At 58.4% G+C, this 15,517-nt stretch overlaps 3 protein-coding genes across 4 annotated transcripts in view; 2 read left to right on the forward strand and 1 right to left on the reverse strand.

The window, feature by feature from the left end:
- Nucleotides 1-18: 18 nt before the first annotated feature.
- On the forward strand, nucleotides 19-11,110 carry PMF1 (polyamine modulated factor 1). Its single transcript, XM_019662536.1, has 5 exons — nucleotides 19-338; nucleotides 7,118-7,223; nucleotides 7,918-8,018; nucleotides 9,101-9,296; nucleotides 10,663-11,110. Exons 1-5 carry the CDS (start codon nucleotides 178-180, stop codon nucleotides 10,714-10,716), a joined length of 618 nt encoding a protein of 205 aa, XP_019518081.1. The 5' UTR covers nucleotides 19-177; the 3' UTR covers nucleotides 10,717-11,110.
- Nucleotides 11,111-12,358: 1,248 nt separating this feature from the next.
- BGLAP (bone gamma-carboxyglutamate protein) lies at nucleotides 12,359-13,317 on the forward strand. The gene is made up of 4 exons (XM_019662538.1): nucleotides 12,359-12,511; nucleotides 12,725-12,763; nucleotides 12,925-12,994; nucleotides 13,081-13,317. Exons 1-4 carry the CDS (start codon nucleotides 12,448-12,450, stop codon nucleotides 13,202-13,204), a joined length of 297 nt encoding a protein of 98 aa, XP_019518083.1. The 5' UTR covers nucleotides 12,359-12,447; the 3' UTR covers nucleotides 13,205-13,317.
- Nucleotides 13,318-13,395: 78 nt separating this feature from the next.
- The window catches only part of PAQR6 (progestin and adipoQ receptor family member 6), a 4,428-nt gene continuing 2,306 nt past the window's right edge, over nucleotides 13,396-15,517 (reverse strand). For both annotated transcript variants that reach the window (XM_019662531.1, XM_019662532.1), the window contains exons 5-8: nucleotides 15,332-15,458; nucleotides 14,942-15,038; nucleotides 14,655-14,805; nucleotides 13,396-14,313 (exon numbers count right to left, since the gene is read on the reverse strand). In XM_019662531.1, the coding sequence (XP_019518076.1) occupies nucleotides 14,039-14,313; nucleotides 14,655-14,805; nucleotides 14,942-15,038; nucleotides 15,332-15,458 (650 nt within the window). In that variant the 3' untranslated portion in view covers nucleotides 13,396-14,038. The remainder of the gene's footprint in view (nucleotides 14,314-14,654; nucleotides 14,806-14,941; nucleotides 15,039-15,331; nucleotides 15,459-15,517) is intronic.

The following is a 15,517-nucleotide window of genomic DNA, read 5'->3' on the forward strand; positions in this document are numbered from 1 at the left end:
CCCTACTCTTACCTGTGCAAAACCCTCCGCCCCCGGCAGTTTCCCCTCCTCGTTGGCGGCTCGGTGATAGACATTCCGCTGCTTCCAATCGGGAGCGTCCAGTGCCGGGCGTAGCCAATCGGAGGCTCCGGTGGGCGGGGCGGCCGGGACAGTTCGACTTGGCGGTTCCACTTCAACATGGCCGAAGCGAGCGACGTTAATGCAGCCAGCGGCTGTGAGGAAAAGGGGCCTGAGGGGTCGTCCCCGGAATCGGTGCCCCCCGACACCAGCATTTCGAGGATGAAGCTCCTCGACACCACGGTGGATACTTTTCTCCAGAAGCTGATCGCCGCCGGGAGGTAAGGTACAGGAAGCGGGGCGAGTTTGGCCCGCCGGCGTCTGAGTCCCGCGAGACCAGGACGCTACACCCGCCCGCAGCTCCGTCACGTGGGGCTCGGCGCTGGGGGTTGGCTGGCCCGCTAGCCGGGAGGTCACGTGATGTGTGCTCGCGCAGGTACGGCTGCGCACCTGTACCGGCTCCCCCTGTCCTGCGGTCAGCCTAGTTTTGACCCAAACTTCCGACGGCTGAGCGGAAGGATGCGGGCTTTTGGACTTAGACCAGGGTTCAAATCACGCCCCAGTATCCTGTGAGCGGGGCTTGGCCGCGCTGGGCCCCGGCCCCTCGGCAGCAGCAGGACCGTTCTCAGAGGGTCGTTTTGAGAATTAAATGCGTAAGATGCACACGGAAAGCGCCCAGAACAGCGCCTGCCACGTAGAAAGCGCCAGAATTGTGGTTACCATGGGAATAACCCCTTCGCTGGGTGGTTGTGAGGACTGCACGTGTTACCATAGAAACACTTTTCCTGCCTCGATTTTATTTTATACGACAGTATTGTCACGATATTGGACACTTGAGGAGCTTTGCCCATGACCCCGCCGCCGAGCACATTAATGCTGAAACGCCTCTCAGAACTTCAAGGGTTTGGCCACCGCCTTTTGTCCACCCAGCCCGGCCTGTCCCCACAGGTCTGTCCTTTGACCTCAAGACGCTGTCTTCTCCCGGTCGCCTTCCCTCTTGGCTCCTTCCCACCCTCCTTTCCTGCTTAGACCTTAAGATCCATCCATTTCCTCGCTCGTTAACGCCCTCAGCATATATTTGAGTGCCTACCCTGCGGGGCTGGGGCCCTGGCTCAGCAGACTGCGCCTCCGCCTTGGAGCTTGCATTCCGTGGCTAGAGACGTCAGTAAATAAAGTAATTAGAGCTTGGTAAGGTAATTAATTAGCAGGTGATGTGACAGAGAGCAACTTGGCAGAAAGGAACTCTAGATAGGATGGTTAGGGGCCCACTCGGAGGACGTGACATTGAGCTGAACAAGAGCGAGAACTAGAGAAAAGGCATTTGGGCAAGGGGACAGCTTGTGCGGAGGCCCTGAGACGGTCAGGGCGTTCTGGAAACCGGCAGAGGCAGTGGCTGCAACGTAGTGGTCACTGGGAGAGGCAAATCGAGGAGGCTGGACAGGCAGGGGACAGCCTTATCATGCAGGGCCTAATTTCCATATAATGAATTTGATAAGATAGTTAATTAGTTTTGTTGTGTGTGTTTTTTTTTTAAGATTTTTATTGGGGAATTGGAACAGCGCTGGGGAATCGGGGAAGGGGAATAGACAAGTTGCTGTCTTTTTGTTCTTCAGTCTATTTGTGGAGGACGTTGCTTCACTGGCCCAAGTTGGCACCATCATTGCGCTCTTCCCAGGCGAGGCAGATCAGTCGCCGGCTTCTGGACGGCAGCTCAGCTCACTGCGGCTGCTGGCTACACACGCTGGCCGCTCACGCTGGCTACACATGGTAGCCCATGGCAACCCACTGCAGCAGGGGCTGCAGCCTATGCTGTCGCTGTTGACTCAGCCCAGCTCCAAGTGGAGCTGTTGTTCAGCATCTTAGCTGTGGAGGGCAGTGTCACTGGCCCTCATACGTGGGATCCGAACCGGGGCCCTCTGGCGTCCCAAGCCAGTTCTTAACCATCGCACCACTCGGCCGGCCCTAGCTAATTATTCTTATGGACCATTCATGACACACATTCATTGTTATGTCAAGGTAAGTTCCCTCCTTTGATTGAGTGATTGATTTTCCCTTACTCATTCTTGTCCTCCTCTCCCCTCAGAGGCCCTGCTGTTTGTTGGCTGTATGTCCTCCATTTATTCATTCGTTCATGTACACATACTTATTGACCACCTGCAATGTCCCAGCCTCTGTTCCAGATGCTAGAGATAGAGCCGTGATCAAGACGGAAAGGTCCCTGCCCTCGTGGTGTAGACGTTTCAGTCCCCTAGAGAAAAACCAGGGTAGGGAGCAGTGGGGAGAGGCCCTGGGTTAGGGTGAGTGCAAGGAACTGACATTTGAATGTTTGTTTCCTTGTAAAATATGTTGTTTTGTTGTATATGTTTTCAGTTAATATGAAAGGTAATTGTGCTGCCTTTTTTCACTCCACACCATTCTGTCGCCTGCTGTTCTGAAGGTGTGAAAGGGTATCTGTGTTATCAGACTTCGCATGTTATTGGTTTGGGCATTTCCTCACATACTTGGTAGTCATTTGGTTTCCTCTTCTGTGAACTGCCTACTCATTTCCTCTAGCTTGTTTTTTCAGACCCATTTTTTTTTTAGTTGGGATTTTTATCTTGTTGATTTGCTGGAATTCCTAGTATAGTCTAGAAATCAGTCTCTTGTCAGTTTTAGACTAAAGAAGGAGACGTCTTTCTCTGTCTATTAGGTGTTAACTTCACCTGTAATATCCCCTGAGAAACGGAAATCTTTAATCAGCTACAAAAATAACACCGATTGTAGTTGTTTACACTTTACATGCACCAGGAGGATGAAGCAGAAAAAGAAAGGCGGTCATCCTGGGGGACCCCTCACAAGCTGGACGGATCCCCATGACCCTCCTTTCTCAGCCTCCAGACTAACTCAGCATTCCTCAGTCATGATAAATTGTTAAGTATCACCTAATCAATTTATTTTTTCATGTAATTACTTTTCATGTAATTACACTTTTCCCTTTATGGTTTGCGCTTTTGGGGTCTTGTTTATAGAAGCTATACCCACACCTAGGTCACAAAGATAATCTCCTGTTGGCTATTTTATCATTTTACTCTGTACGGAAAATCTCTAATCTGTGTGGATTAAGGTATAAGGTGGTGGTCTCAGCAAGTCTCATTTGTCTTTCCCAGTTACTGTCAACTGAACAGTTCACCCACCCCATTGCTCTGTGGAGCCCCCTTCTGTGGGACGGCAGGTCACTCTGAAGCCCCGCCGCGGGCCTCTCCTGCCCCTGACCTGTGTGCCTGCCTGTGCACTTGGGCCCCTAACACAGGCCTTTGGAAGCAAGCCATAAGTGTGGTGCAAATGAAACCCCCTCTTTTCCCAGCTGTTTGGGAACCTTGGTGTTTCCTCATAAACTTTAAAATAAATTTTTCTGGTTTCTCAAAACACTCAGCTGCAAATTTGGTTGAGAGTGTAAAGAATTTATAGATCAATTTGGGGAGAGTTGGCTCGGTCAATGCTCAGTATTTGTCAAATGAATAAATGAATACAGTTATCCTGATGATATTTTAAACCTTCATACTAACATTTATCAAATCAGAATTCTTTTTCTTTTTCAGAAAAAATGTCCCAGTTTCACATTCTCACTATTAAGTTTCTAGCAGTTTCCAAAGAATCCAAGCAATAAAAGGTTAAATCAGCCTGAGACCTGGTAACCTAAAGATGTGACTGAGATTAATTTCTGAAAGATAACTTTTTAATGCAGTCCGCATCATAAGTCAGTGATCTGTTTTCATCAAGGAACATTTCCGTTTGTTTTTTCCCCCTCTCGTTTTTCTCAGTCCTGGGGCTGCACAGTGCACACAGCTCGGGAAAGGGCAGAGGGAGAAAGACCAGACAGAGAAACATCTCTTAATGAAACGTGTGCTGTGTAGGTGGGGGGTGGGGGTGGAGAGCAGAATTTCTGTCACAGTGATGCGCAGCTTCTGTTTGTCTTGATCTCAATCTTCTCTGCCCCCATCCCTTTCCTGGGACCGCCGCGCCAGTCCCCGCCTGCCCTCTGGTGGACAGTGTGTGCATAGGCGCTCAGTTGGGCAAGAGGGCTTAGCCTGCCACAGGGCTGGTGTTTACTTGTCTCCACCACCCCACCCCACCCCTCCCGCAGCCCGCAGCCTGTCTGCACATAAACCGCCAGACTGACAAATCACCCGAGCTTGATTCTGGGCTCCATATTTCGAAGTCAGTTTTTTTTTTTTAAGTTACATGATAATTCACAGTGAGTTATTTGTGCAAGAAATGAAATGCTTTATCACTGAGTTCAAAACCAGTGAGGGTGTCTCAGATATCGCATAATAAGTATTTAAGAGAAAAAAATAGGTTAAAATCCGTTAACATAGTCCTCGCTGCTTTGAAACTTGATAACTGCAGTTTTTAAAAGCTACTTTAATTGATGAGAACTGTAGCACTGGGCGGGGGAAGGGAGCTCACTTTAGCCTTTTCTCTCGTGGGAGCCAGTGGGTTCTTCCTGCAGCTGGGTCCTGTTCTGCACACACGACTGTCCCCAAGGCGCCTTTTACCCAACACTTGCCTTCCGCAGGGGAGGACATGTCTCAAGTCAGGGACGCCCGGTACTGACCACCCTGCACTTCCAAGGGAGCAGGGCGGTGAGGGTTGTTCTGAGGCTGGCGGCAGCCATTGCAGCTACCATGGACTTCCAGTGTGCTGCCCGCTGTGCTCAGTGCTTCCCAGCAACTTCATTCGATCCTCACAGTAATCTCATGATTTAAGACGCAGTTATTATCTCCACTTGGCAGACGAGGGACTGGCGCTTGTAGAGGGAAAGGTGTCCAGGATCCCTCAGCTGATAAGGGATGTGAACTAAACTTGCAGCAGTGACCGCTTCTCAGTAGGTGGAAGTCCGGTCACTGTGCTGGGCGCCTTTCACACACGTGGCCAGTGCTGGGGGTCCATCATGTCGCAGAAACACTGGGAAGAAAGAGAGGAATCGCCTTCCTCCCGGGCTCGCTGCCGCTGGCCTCGTCTGGCGCCTCCCCTCCTTGTCTTTGCGGCATGTCGTCCCCTCCTGTGTGAATGTGCACGTGTCTGGGGTCCTTCTCTTTCACTGGATTCTCAGACCCCAAGAGGGACACCAGAGTTCATGAGCTGCACTGGTGGGCGGAGGCTGCCTCACCCCTGCCCTGGGCCCTGCAAGGCCAGCTGCCGGAACTGAGAGTGGCACCCAGCCCAGACCCTCCGCCTGTCATGTGGGCTGGGAGGAGGGACAGGATCTCCCGTATCCAAGCCAAACCCGTTTCAAGCCACAATTACCCGGTTTTGACTTCAGCCTCACTTGCTCAGGTGTCACATGTCCTCCCACACCCCTCCATGCAGCCACAGACTGCGTGGCTGCTGGGCCAGCAGAACAACAAGACGTCTGGGGCTCTGCCGAGGCTGGAAAGGCCCATCATCTGTTCTTTGTATTGTCCTTTGGTGCCTGGATTTAACCTTCAAGGTGTGTGTACTCCTATCAAATGTGTACCATCAAAAAGGTCACCCTCTCCCAGGGGTGTGCTGCTGAATGCTTGCAACCAGCTCTCCCAAGAAGAAAGCCACCCCCTCAGCTTAAAGATGGCCCCCACCATACACTCTCAGCCCTGTAATCCCTGAAGCAGCCTCCACAAGTGTCATCACCCCATTCACGTGAGGGTCTCTGTTTGCTGCCATGTTTACTGGAAGCGCCGGGGGCCGCACCTCCCACTGCGTGCTGGGTGACGCAGGCACTCAGTGGATGTTTATGGAAGGGGAAGGGCCTGAGAGAGAGGCAGAGAAACATGCGAGAAAACGGGAGAAGGAAGAGAAGACAGCCAAGACAGGTCGTTAACTTACATGACTTTGTCCAAGAGGAGCAGCCATTGGGAGTGTACTGGGTGGGTGCCCTTTCATCTTTCCAGCTACAAGGGATGTGTCACTCAGGTGCTCTCAGCTGCCGTGACAGACACCTGATCTTAAATGGCTTGAACAATGAGAGAAATCCATTACCTCACAAGACGATGTCTTTGGAGACCCCCAGTTCTTGCCTCTTTCTGCTCTGCCTCCTCTGGGATAAACTGCCCCAGGCCAGGGCCCCTGCAGCTGTTGGGAGCTGGAGGCATCCCCTGGATATAGTCATGTCCCAGGGAAAGGGCGCCCAGGGAAAGGGTTCCTGCATGGAAACCTCACCGAGGCCACATACCCTGTCCTAATCCAGCCCTGCAAGGGGACTGGATAACAGGTGGTCACAGTGTGGTACCCAGACCGGCAGCACCTGGGGCTTGTTAGAAACTGGGGTGGAGCGTAGGGGGGGTGGGACCCAGGGCCCAGCGATCTGTGTTTTAACAAGCTCTCCTGGCAGTTCGATGGTCCGTAAAGTTTAAGAATAAAAAATGTGGGGCCGGTCGAGTGGCGCGTCGGTTAAGAACTGGCTTGGGACACCAACTCTGAGCAGCAGGGCCCCGGTTCAGATCCCACATGAGGGCCAGTGACGCTGCGCCCTTTACAGCTAAGATGGTGAACAACAGCTCAACCTGGAGCTGGGCGCTGTGAGTTGCCAGCTATGGCATAGGCTGCAGTCCCTGCTGCAGTGGGCTGCCATAAGCTACCACGAGTGGCCGGCAGCCAGCGTGAGCTGCCATGAGCAGCCGTCCAGTGGCCGGCGACCAATCTGCCTCACCTGGGAAGAGCGCAATGATAATACCAACATGGACCAGTGAAGTGATGTCCTCCACAACTAGACTGAAGAACAAAAGAACAGCAACTTGTCTGTTCCCCTCCCCGATTCCCCAACGCTGTTCTCCTCCCCCAGTTCCTCAATAAAATCTTAAAAAAAAAAAAGAATAAAAAATGTGGCTGGATTAATTAGTGGTGACTCACCCTTAAACACCTGAGCTCAGCTGGGATTTTGCTGAGGGAAAGTGGGGGGCCTGGTGGGGTTGAGCCACCCCCTGGCCTCTACCCAGGACGATGAAGACAGGCCCTGTATGAGAGGCAGGGGTGCCCCAGTAAGAGCCATAACTGGTGACTGGCCACGTGCTGACTCCCCGCTTTGTCTTTACTCCCCCTCCAGCTACCAGAGATTCACGGACTGTTACAAGCGCTTCTACCAGTTACAGCCGGAGGTGACACGGCGCATCTATGACAAGTTTGTAACCCAGTTGCAGACGTCTATCCGGGTGAGTGACAGGAAGCCCAGCGGGTGCTGTTGGCTTGCGTCCTGCCCCCAGCCTGCCAGCCCCCTGAAGGCGGAAACCCTACCGTCTGCCCCTCTGGGTCCTGCTCTGTCCCTAGAAACTGTGCTTTGTGCACAGCAGGCTGCAGTGGCAGCTGTCCCTTCAAATGACTGGGTATCTTCAGTGCCCTTTCTGTCATTGTCCTGTATTGTAATTGAGTGTTGACATGTTGTCTGCCCACCAGCACTGTGAGGTCAGCGAAGGCACAGGGGTCACTCTTTGTGTCTCCAGTGCCTGGTGCCTGGCCCAGACGGGGCTTTGAGCCAGTTGTTGAATTCATGGGGCTGTGCACTAGAGGGGACCCAGAAAGGACCTGTGTCCCTTGGTCACAGATGGAGAGTTAACCCCCTGCTGTCACACTCCAGGATGGGCGCTATGAGCCAGGTGTCCGTCCGTGGTCTGGGCAGGCCGTGGGGGCAGCGGCAGGCTGCAGTGCCTGGTGATGGCCGCACAGAGGCTGCTGCAGGCCCGTTCTACGTGGTGTTCGTCTTATCCTTTATTATTGTAAAACCACAGGTAGACAAATGGAGCGTTTGTATGGAGACACAGCAGACCCGAACTCAGACTTTGCTGGGTGCTGTCTTTCCGCTCTGGGCTCGTCTGTCTGGCATCATTGCCGCTTCTCCTTTCCCTTCAGGAGGAGATCTCTGACATCAAAGTGGAGGGGAACCTGGAGGCTGTTCTGAATGCCCTGGATGCCATTGTGGAAGAAGGCCGAGACCGCACGGAGCCAGCCTGGTGAGAGGGGCCGCGGGGACAGGCGGAGGGGAGACACCAGACAGGAACCCCAAACAGTGACATGCACAGTTCCCTGTGGGGAGGAGAGCCCCGGCAAGTGCGTGATGTCCAGGGGTTTGAGGCAGACTGAGGGGACCTTCCTGGGAAGGTCGCTGCAGGACCCCTCTGGCCCGTGGGGAAGGGGCCGGGAGAGTGGGAGGAGGCTGAACAGCAGGCGTGCGTCGTGTCCACGAGGCTGGCCCGGGGCCCTGGCTGTTGTGCCCGAGTCAGCCGTGAACGACACACAAAGGCCTGCTCTCCTGGGGCTGACAGCAGTGGGCGGCCTGCTGCCGGGACGTCCTGTGCAGGATGGACAAGTAGCCCTGGGACGAGGGCTGGAGCGTTGAGGCCACCAAGGCCACACACAGCCTGGGCTGCTGCCTCCCCCACCCTTGCCTGCCTGAATCCGATCCCAGGCCAGAGGGAGTAAATAAGTACCTTTTGTGTGCTTTCCAATTTTGTAAGGCTTTGTGGCCTTACTGTGTAAGAGAATTAAGTTTCATAGCTGAAAAAGACATTTTAGAAGGACCTCCAGTGGCTTCCGCCCACTGCCCATTCGAGCTGACCCCGTCCTCACCCCGGCCATTCAGAACCCCCGTAACCTCCCCTCCCAGACCTGTCTTCATCTTCCCCGTGAGCCAACACTGGGGCCGCTTCGGGCAGCGACTCGGGGGGAGCTCCTCCTTCCCCCACCTCCATGCCCTGCAGGCACACAGTCACCAGGACAGGCGGGCCGGAAAGTTGCCTCTCATCCTGGGGTGTCAGAGGTGGAGGACAAGGGGAGGACAGGAGTCCCGGCTGGGAAGGCTAAGGTGGGCGGAGTGAGAGGGGAGCGGACGGCAGAGCTGGGGCAGGAACAGGGAGCTGGGCGGGAGGTTAGCGCTTCCATCGGGCAGGAGCTGTGCAGCTGGGGCTTGGGAGGAGACAGGGACCACAGCAGCCCAATGTGAGACCAGAGGTGCGATTGTCACCGGTTGGGGTTGGAGGCAGAATCCTCACCCCCACGCCCTCCCCTTCCCACCCTGTGCCCTGCTGCTCTCCAGGCGCCCCAGTGGGATCCCAGAGAAGGACCTGCGCAGTGTCACTGTGCCCTGCCTCCTGCGTCAGCGGGATGCCCTGCAGCGCCGGCTGCAGAGACTGGAGGCTGAGAACAGGCAGCTGGCAGACGCCGTCCTAGCCGGGCGCCAGCAGGTGCAGGAGCTACAGCTGCAGGGCCAGGCCCGGTGGCAGACCTGGCAGGTGGGTATCCTGGCCCTGCCCTCAGGCACTGTCCCCTGCTGCAGCAGAGGAGACAATGGGCCCAGAGAGAACAAGTGACTTGCCCGAGGGGCCGGCTGCTCCGTGTCCGCGTGGGTGACTCCCTGCATCCCGGCCGGCTTCTCCATGTCTGAATGGGGTGACCCCCTGCAGCCCAGCCGGCTGCTCCGTGTCCAGTTCCTTCACCACGCACGCAGTAGGGTGGCCTCTGGGTCTTCCCCCTAAAAACATCCTGCGTGCAACATGTGTCCTTTCAGGGTGGACTGAAGTTTTGAAAGTGGCCAAGTTGGTGAATAAGGGGAAGAGGGTGCTCAGGCCGATAACAGATGGCAGGTGTGGCCGCAGTGTGTGACATGCATTTGCCTCCTGGCTCATAGTGTGGCTTCAGAAGAGGGTTTCTAGGAGGCCTGAGCAGTGGCACCGCTCGCCATTCGCCCCATCTACACGTCCAGCTACAGCCATTTGATGGCTCCCTTCCTGGTGCAGACCCCCCTGTTCCCAGGATGGTTGCCCCAAATCCACAGCTCCTGGATCCCTTGGGCTTCTCTCCCAACACCTTGCAGCTGAGCCTAAGGACCCTGCCCTGGCTTCAGCAAGGTGGGGGAGGGGCAGCAGGAGGCTAGCTCTGCCCCCTCTTGTCCGCACCCCTCCATCTTCCCCACGTCACAGACCGGCCCCGGGGGACTGAGCAGCAGGCACCAAGGTGACCAAAGCCTCCAGCCTGGTGCTGTCTTGTGGGGCAGCTCCCACAGCGCAGAGTTCATGCCTGGGCATTTGTGGGGCCACTCTGCGGCGTCCTCCGGCACCACGAGGCCCCAGCCGCTCCCCTGTCCGGGTCCTGGCTTCCAAGTTGGCCAGATGATGATGCCCAGGGCCCTGCCCGCTTGAGGCCCCTGCTCTCAGGGCCGCCTCCGCCACCCCAGCTCTAGACCCCTGCCCAGGTTGCAGGGGGTCAGCTGGATGGCATGGTCGGTGCTGAGAACCGCGCGGGAGCTTCCGAGAACGCTTCTTCACCAGTGTCTGTGTCTGGCCCAGCGGAAGTCCACTGCACTCAAGGAAGTTCCTGTTAGAGACTGCAGTGGGGTCAGGGGAAGGGGACACTTTGGGGGCCCTTGCAGATCTCTGCTCTGGGGAGGCCCCGCCTAGGTGGCCAAGGCACCCAGCCAGCCAGACATCTGCTGAGTGGGGCTGAGTGGGGGGACTTCTCACGTGCCCCGCTGGGTCTGGACATGAGATACTGGCCCCTTACGTCCATTCTGGGGGACGCGGGCCTGGAGGCGAGGCAGTGCAGGAAGAGGCTTTAGGTGGCCTCCCCTCCCAGTTTGTCCCTCCTCTCCCCCGATGGCAGGCTCTGCATAGAGGACGCAAGGAGCTGGTTGCTGTGCTGAGGGAGCCTGAGTGAGGGAGTCGGCGGGAACCGGGAGCAAAAGGTGTCCCTGTTGAGGGCCTGTGGCGAGCGCCTCTGAGAACAGCTGAAATGGTGCCCAATCCCTAAGCAGTGATGGAATTTGCTGGGGACACCCCGAGCAGTCCCCAATACTGCTGTGCCTTGGGGCTCCTGTGGACGAACGGACACACACACACACCACCTTCGGCTTCCATCCTATTGTCTTCTGACAGGGACCCTGGGAAGCAGGCTCAAGCCTCTCCTCTGGGCCCCCCTTCTGCGGTTCCCAAGCCCTCCCTCCGGGCTGGCCTGGGGGATCTGTTTTCAATCTCCACTGATTGCCCCCTTGCCAGCCAGCCCCAGGGCTCTGGCCATGCTCTGCCCACATCCGTAAATAAACTTCCTCCACTACACTGTAATCTGTGAGGACGCTGCTTCCGCCAGGCCTATCGGGGGCGCGGCACCTCCTGGGCTCCTCGAGGCGTCTGCTGCACTCCGCTGACAGCCTCCAGCCTCGGTGGGTTGACGGGGGTGAAGCCCCTTGTCACAGAAACCAGGACCCCTGGGTTCTCTGAGGCGAGAACAAGCTTTCAGGGGGGTGTTACTCTGTCCAACCCAGCCCCCGACTTCGATGGTTTGGGTTAATTCTGAGGAGGGCCCCAGCGGGGGCCTCGGTGCTCTCAGGGCAGGTGGGCCTCCGGTTTCCCATGCCTCAGCCGGGGCCAGCGGGCACGGGGGGCTCAGCAAAGGTGGGGAGAGTGCTCCCCAGACCAGAGGGCAGAGGGCAGAGCACGCGTGGGGCAAAGCGTTCTTCCCTCGTGATTTCACCTAACTGGAAACAGGCTTGGTTGGGCCTGTCTGGGAGCCCTGGGGACACTCAATTCAGGTGGCCCCTGCTCACCACCCGCACCTGATCCCCTAAATCAAGCCCATGGCCCCCCTCCCCTGCAGCTACAACCTCCCACAGGTCCTGGGGGTGGGAGGGGGGTGCTTTGTCAGGTGAGTGGGTGGGGAGAGAGGTCACTCCTCTCCAAGCTCAGCTGTGAGACAGGGTTTTTCAGGCTGGATGTTGTCCCCTGGAGGTCAGGTCCCCAAGGTTGTTCCCACCACGATGGATCAGGGGTCAGAAGCTTTCAAAGGCCCCGTGAGGGGCACGGGATGGGGGCGCCACCACACTGACCCCAGGCCTGCCCGACACAGGCTGTCCTTATCTCACACCGGCCCCACCTCTGTTGGCTTTTGGCGCCTGGCCCTGGGCTACCCGACCCTTCCTCCTGGCCTGACCGAGGCGAGCCGCCCCCGCCAGGCCTGCTGGTGTCTGCAGGGTGAACGAGGACACGGCCGGCACTCCCTGCCTGGGGTTTGGCTCCTGCCCATGGCTGACAGTGGAAATCACAGTTTGCTACAATCTGCTTTGGACCTCTGGGCCCCTTCCTCTCTAGGCCCCCCGCCCCCCGCCCCCTCTGAGGGAGTGGGCAGGGCCGGGTCTCGGCCGGCCGCCCTCCCACCCTGTACACTCACTCCCTGGGGCCTGTCCAGGCTCCAACCACAACATCCTTTGGGGTTTGGCCTGCAGAGTCGGGCGGATGACCCCCAAATAGCCCTGGCAGAGTCCCCCATGACCCACCCGCACCGCGGTCAGCCCCCCTCCCCCCAGCTTTCGGGGCACAGCCCAGAGGGTATAAATGGTGCTGGAGGCTGGCGGACGCAGGTCATCTGAGTCCCAGCAGCAGCCACCGAGACACCATGAGGCCCATCGTGACCCTCGCCCTGCTGGCCCTGGCCGTGCTCTGCCTCGCTGGCCAGGCAGGTGAGTGTCGCCCGCTCTGCCCAGCAGATGAGGAGAGTGCCATGGCCTCCCCTCCTCTGGCAGTCCCTTTGGCAGTCTAACTGCCCTCCCTCAGGCTCAACCAGTTGGCCCCAGCTCTGTCCTTGCAGAGGGAAGTGGGGAGAGCCAGCTGCCAGAGGCAGGAGACGGGGTCTGGGGGCGAGCAGGGGTGAACCCGCCTGGTTTCCTTTGCAGGTGCAAAGCCCCGCCGTGCGGACTCCGGCCGAGGAGCAGGTAGGACGCAGGCCTGATGGCAGCTGTGTGCCCTGTCACCCAATGGTGCTGCCCACCCTGGTCCCCAGCCCCACTCCCTCCTGCCAGGCTTTCAAGGCCAGCCTGCTCCCCACCTTGTGCCCCTAAACTGGCAGCCGCCTGACCCTGGCCTCTCTTCGCAGCCTTTGTGTCCAGGCAGGAGGGTAGTGAGGTGGTCAAGAGGCTCCGTCGCTACGTGGACCCCGGGCTGGGGTGAGAGGAAGGGGCGCTGGGGGCAGTGGGAGGGGAGGGGAGGTGGGCCTTCTGCAGAGGCTGACGCCACTGTGTGGGGCTCACAGAGCCCCAGGCCCGGACCCCCTGGAGCCCAAGAGGGAGGTGTGCGAGCTCAACCCCGACTGTGACGAGCTGGCGGACCACATCGGCTTCCAGGAGGCTTACGCGCGCTTCTACGGAACGGCCTAGACCTGCCGCCTGCCCCCGGCGCCCCGCTGCCTCCCCTCCCCTTCACCCCTGCCCTACCAGTGTGGGGTCCCCACCAGCCCAGCTGCTCCAGAATAAATCCAGGCGAGGAACTAGGGGCTCGGTCTCTTTGTGCGTCTGGCGGGGGCGGTACAGGGCGGACGCGTGCAGACAGCAGGTCATACCTCTTCAGCCCGTGCTTCCCAAAGCGGTGGGTGTTTTTATTTGTACCTGCCTCATTCCAGAAGCGTTGAAGGTGGCTTTCTAAAGTTTAACTAGGGTCCCCCCTCTAGCCCAGCACTCTCCCCCCACCTCAACCCACTGCACTGTTGGTGATACACCCAGAAGAGCCAGACCCCAAAGGCCTGGACGCCCTACGCACAGGGCTGTGACCGGGACACTCGCAGCCACAGGCAAAGAGCTGCCAGCAGGCGGCACTGGCTGGTTGGGGATGGGGGGCAGCAGTGGGCCCCTGCCCGGTTAGCAGCAGTCAGGGTGGGCCTGGGTTAGTTGTGTTAGTTTGTCCCTGGAGCAGCAGAAATGGGACCAGATGCAAAGCCCTAACCCCTCCCCATTCAGCATCTGGGGGGTCTCCTGCCTGGACACACGCACGTCCCCTCTCAGACTCTCAGCACTTGCCCAGCACCATCAAGCGCGCCTCACGAACCCTCCTGCTCTCTGCGCCCCCCCCCCAGCTCCCCTGTCCTCCGCACTCTCTCCTCAGTCACTCACTTCCAGGCTCAGAGGTGCCCCCGCCTTTTGAAGTCTGGGTCTGGGCTCCTCCCCAGCACCAGGGTCTGGCCTCTGCCTCCCTCCAGGGCAGCCTCAGAGGTGGGCTCACTGTTGCTTAGCCTTCGTGCCCCCCTCCAGCGGGCCACCCTGCAGCAAGGGCCATGTACTGGGGGCCCGGAATAGGGCGGCTGAGAAGACCGCGATGATGAGCAAGTTCCCGGCCACCGCCAAGCCCAGCGTGGCCACTGTGCCGGCCAGGCCCAGGGGGGGCTCCTGCGTGGCCAGCCAGGCTCGGCGAGACCCCATGTCAGCCAGCACCGCCTCTAGCTGGAAGTGGGTGCCCAGCACTGCACAGACGTGGAACAGCTGGTGGCTGTGGCCTGTGGGAGGGTGGGCAGGTCAGGGCACACAACCCGTTCCCCAGACTGCCCCAACTCACCCTGGGACCCATGGCAGTCACCCCATCCTCTGCGCCTGCTACTATCCTAAAAGTAGGAAGAAGGTCCCCTGATTCTGTTACTGGGGGAAGAGAATAGCAAATGGGCATGAAACACAGCCCCTGGCACACAGGCTACTAGTTTTGCTGTCACCCATGAAGTGGGGGTGGGCCTGGACCCCCAAAGGCCCCCAGGGACACTGTCCTCTGGCCGTAGTGGCCTCTCTGTGCTCTGGGGAGCTGTCTCCTCGCGCCCGCTCCCGGGCAGGCCGGGCCTGCTCTCACCGATGTAGTCAAAACGTCCTGGTGCCAGCCGCTCGGGCAGGTGGGAAGCGAAGAGGAAGCCGGTGAGCAGGGCGCACACAAGGTGGTAGCCGTGGCTGGAGGTCAGTGCCTCCTGCCCGCAGCTGTGGCCCCCGCCCCAGCACAGTCCCAGCTGGCAAAAGAAAGGCAGGGCTGAGCAAGAGGGGCTTGGGTAGTGTACCCGGTGAGGGTGGGGGCAGTAGCCCCGGTTCAGAGATCCAGTGGGCAGGACAGGAAAACAGCCTGGGCAGGACCCCAGGCGCCCTTACCCGATAGAAGAGTGGGAGGTTGTCGAACAGGAAGGGGTAGGCGAAGGCGCCTGTGCGAAGGACCTTACTGAGCCCAGGGCTCTCCAGCTCGGGGAACCTGGGGGGCAGGAGGCAAAGGCTGGTCACCCTGCTGGTGCTGGGGTGGAGGTCAGAGGAGGAAGAGGGAATGTCAGTGGAGCTTAGTGGCTATGAGAGCCCTTTGGGCACATGACCTCGGTAAATGACCACAGCTGTGAAACGGGGACAAAGACATCTGCCCCTTTGGCGGCTGGGAGAATTAAAGGAGACAGCGCAGGTATGGTGCTAACACCAGGCTGATGCTGGCTGGCCTCCCAGAGATCTCCTGTCCTGTCCCTCCGCCCTCCCCCTCACCACTGGCCAAGAACCCACCGGGAGTAGCAGGAGAGGCCGGTGCACAGAAAGGAGTTGAGTGCGGCGGCGGGCACAAAGAGCTGGTGCAGGCGGCCGTGCAGCCAGGAGGCCGGCATGGAGTAGGCGGCATAGGGGAAGGCGCAGCCTGGGGAACAGGGGTTACGGTGGGAGCTGAGGCCCGAAGGGCGCACCCCCGTGCACCTG

Source organism: Hipposideros armiger, unplaced genomic scaffold (assembly GCF_001890085.2).
Source record: "Hipposideros armiger isolate ML-2016 unplaced genomic scaffold, ASM189008v1 scaffold_378, whole genome shotgun sequence".
Classification (NCBI taxonomy): Eukaryota; Metazoa; Chordata; class Mammalia; order Chiroptera; family Hipposideridae; genus Hipposideros; species Hipposideros armiger.

What these genes read in the sequence shown, in the direction of transcription:
- BGLAP (XM_019662538.1), top strand. Translation starts at nt 12,448, where the DNA reads ATGAGGCCCATCGTGACCCTCGCCCTGCTGGCCCTGGCCGTGCTCTGC. An exon ending in CTGCCTCGCTGGCCAGGCAG is followed by an intron (nt 12,512 to 12,724) that starts GTGAGTGTCGCC and finishes TTTCCTTTGCAG; the next exon opens with GTGCAAAGCCCCGCCGTGCG. An exon ending in GGACTCCGGCCGAGGAGCAG is followed by an intron (nt 12,764 to 12,924) that starts GTAGGACGCAGG and finishes CTCTCTTCGCAG; the next exon opens with CCTTTGTGTCCAGGCAGGAG.
- PMF1 (XM_019662536.1), top strand. Translation starts at nt 178, where the DNA reads ATGGCCGAAGCGAGCGACGTTAATGCAGCCAGCGGCTGTGAGGAAAAG. An exon ending in AGTTGCAGACGTCTATCCGG is followed by an intron (nt 7,224 to 7,917) that starts GTGAGTGACAGG and finishes CTTTCCCTTCAG; the next exon opens with GAGGAGATCTCTGACATCAA. An exon ending in CCCGGTGGCAGACCTGGCAG is followed by an intron (nt 9,297 to 10,662) that starts GTGGGTATCCTG and finishes CCCCGATGGCAG; the next exon opens with GCTCTGCATAGAGGACGCAA.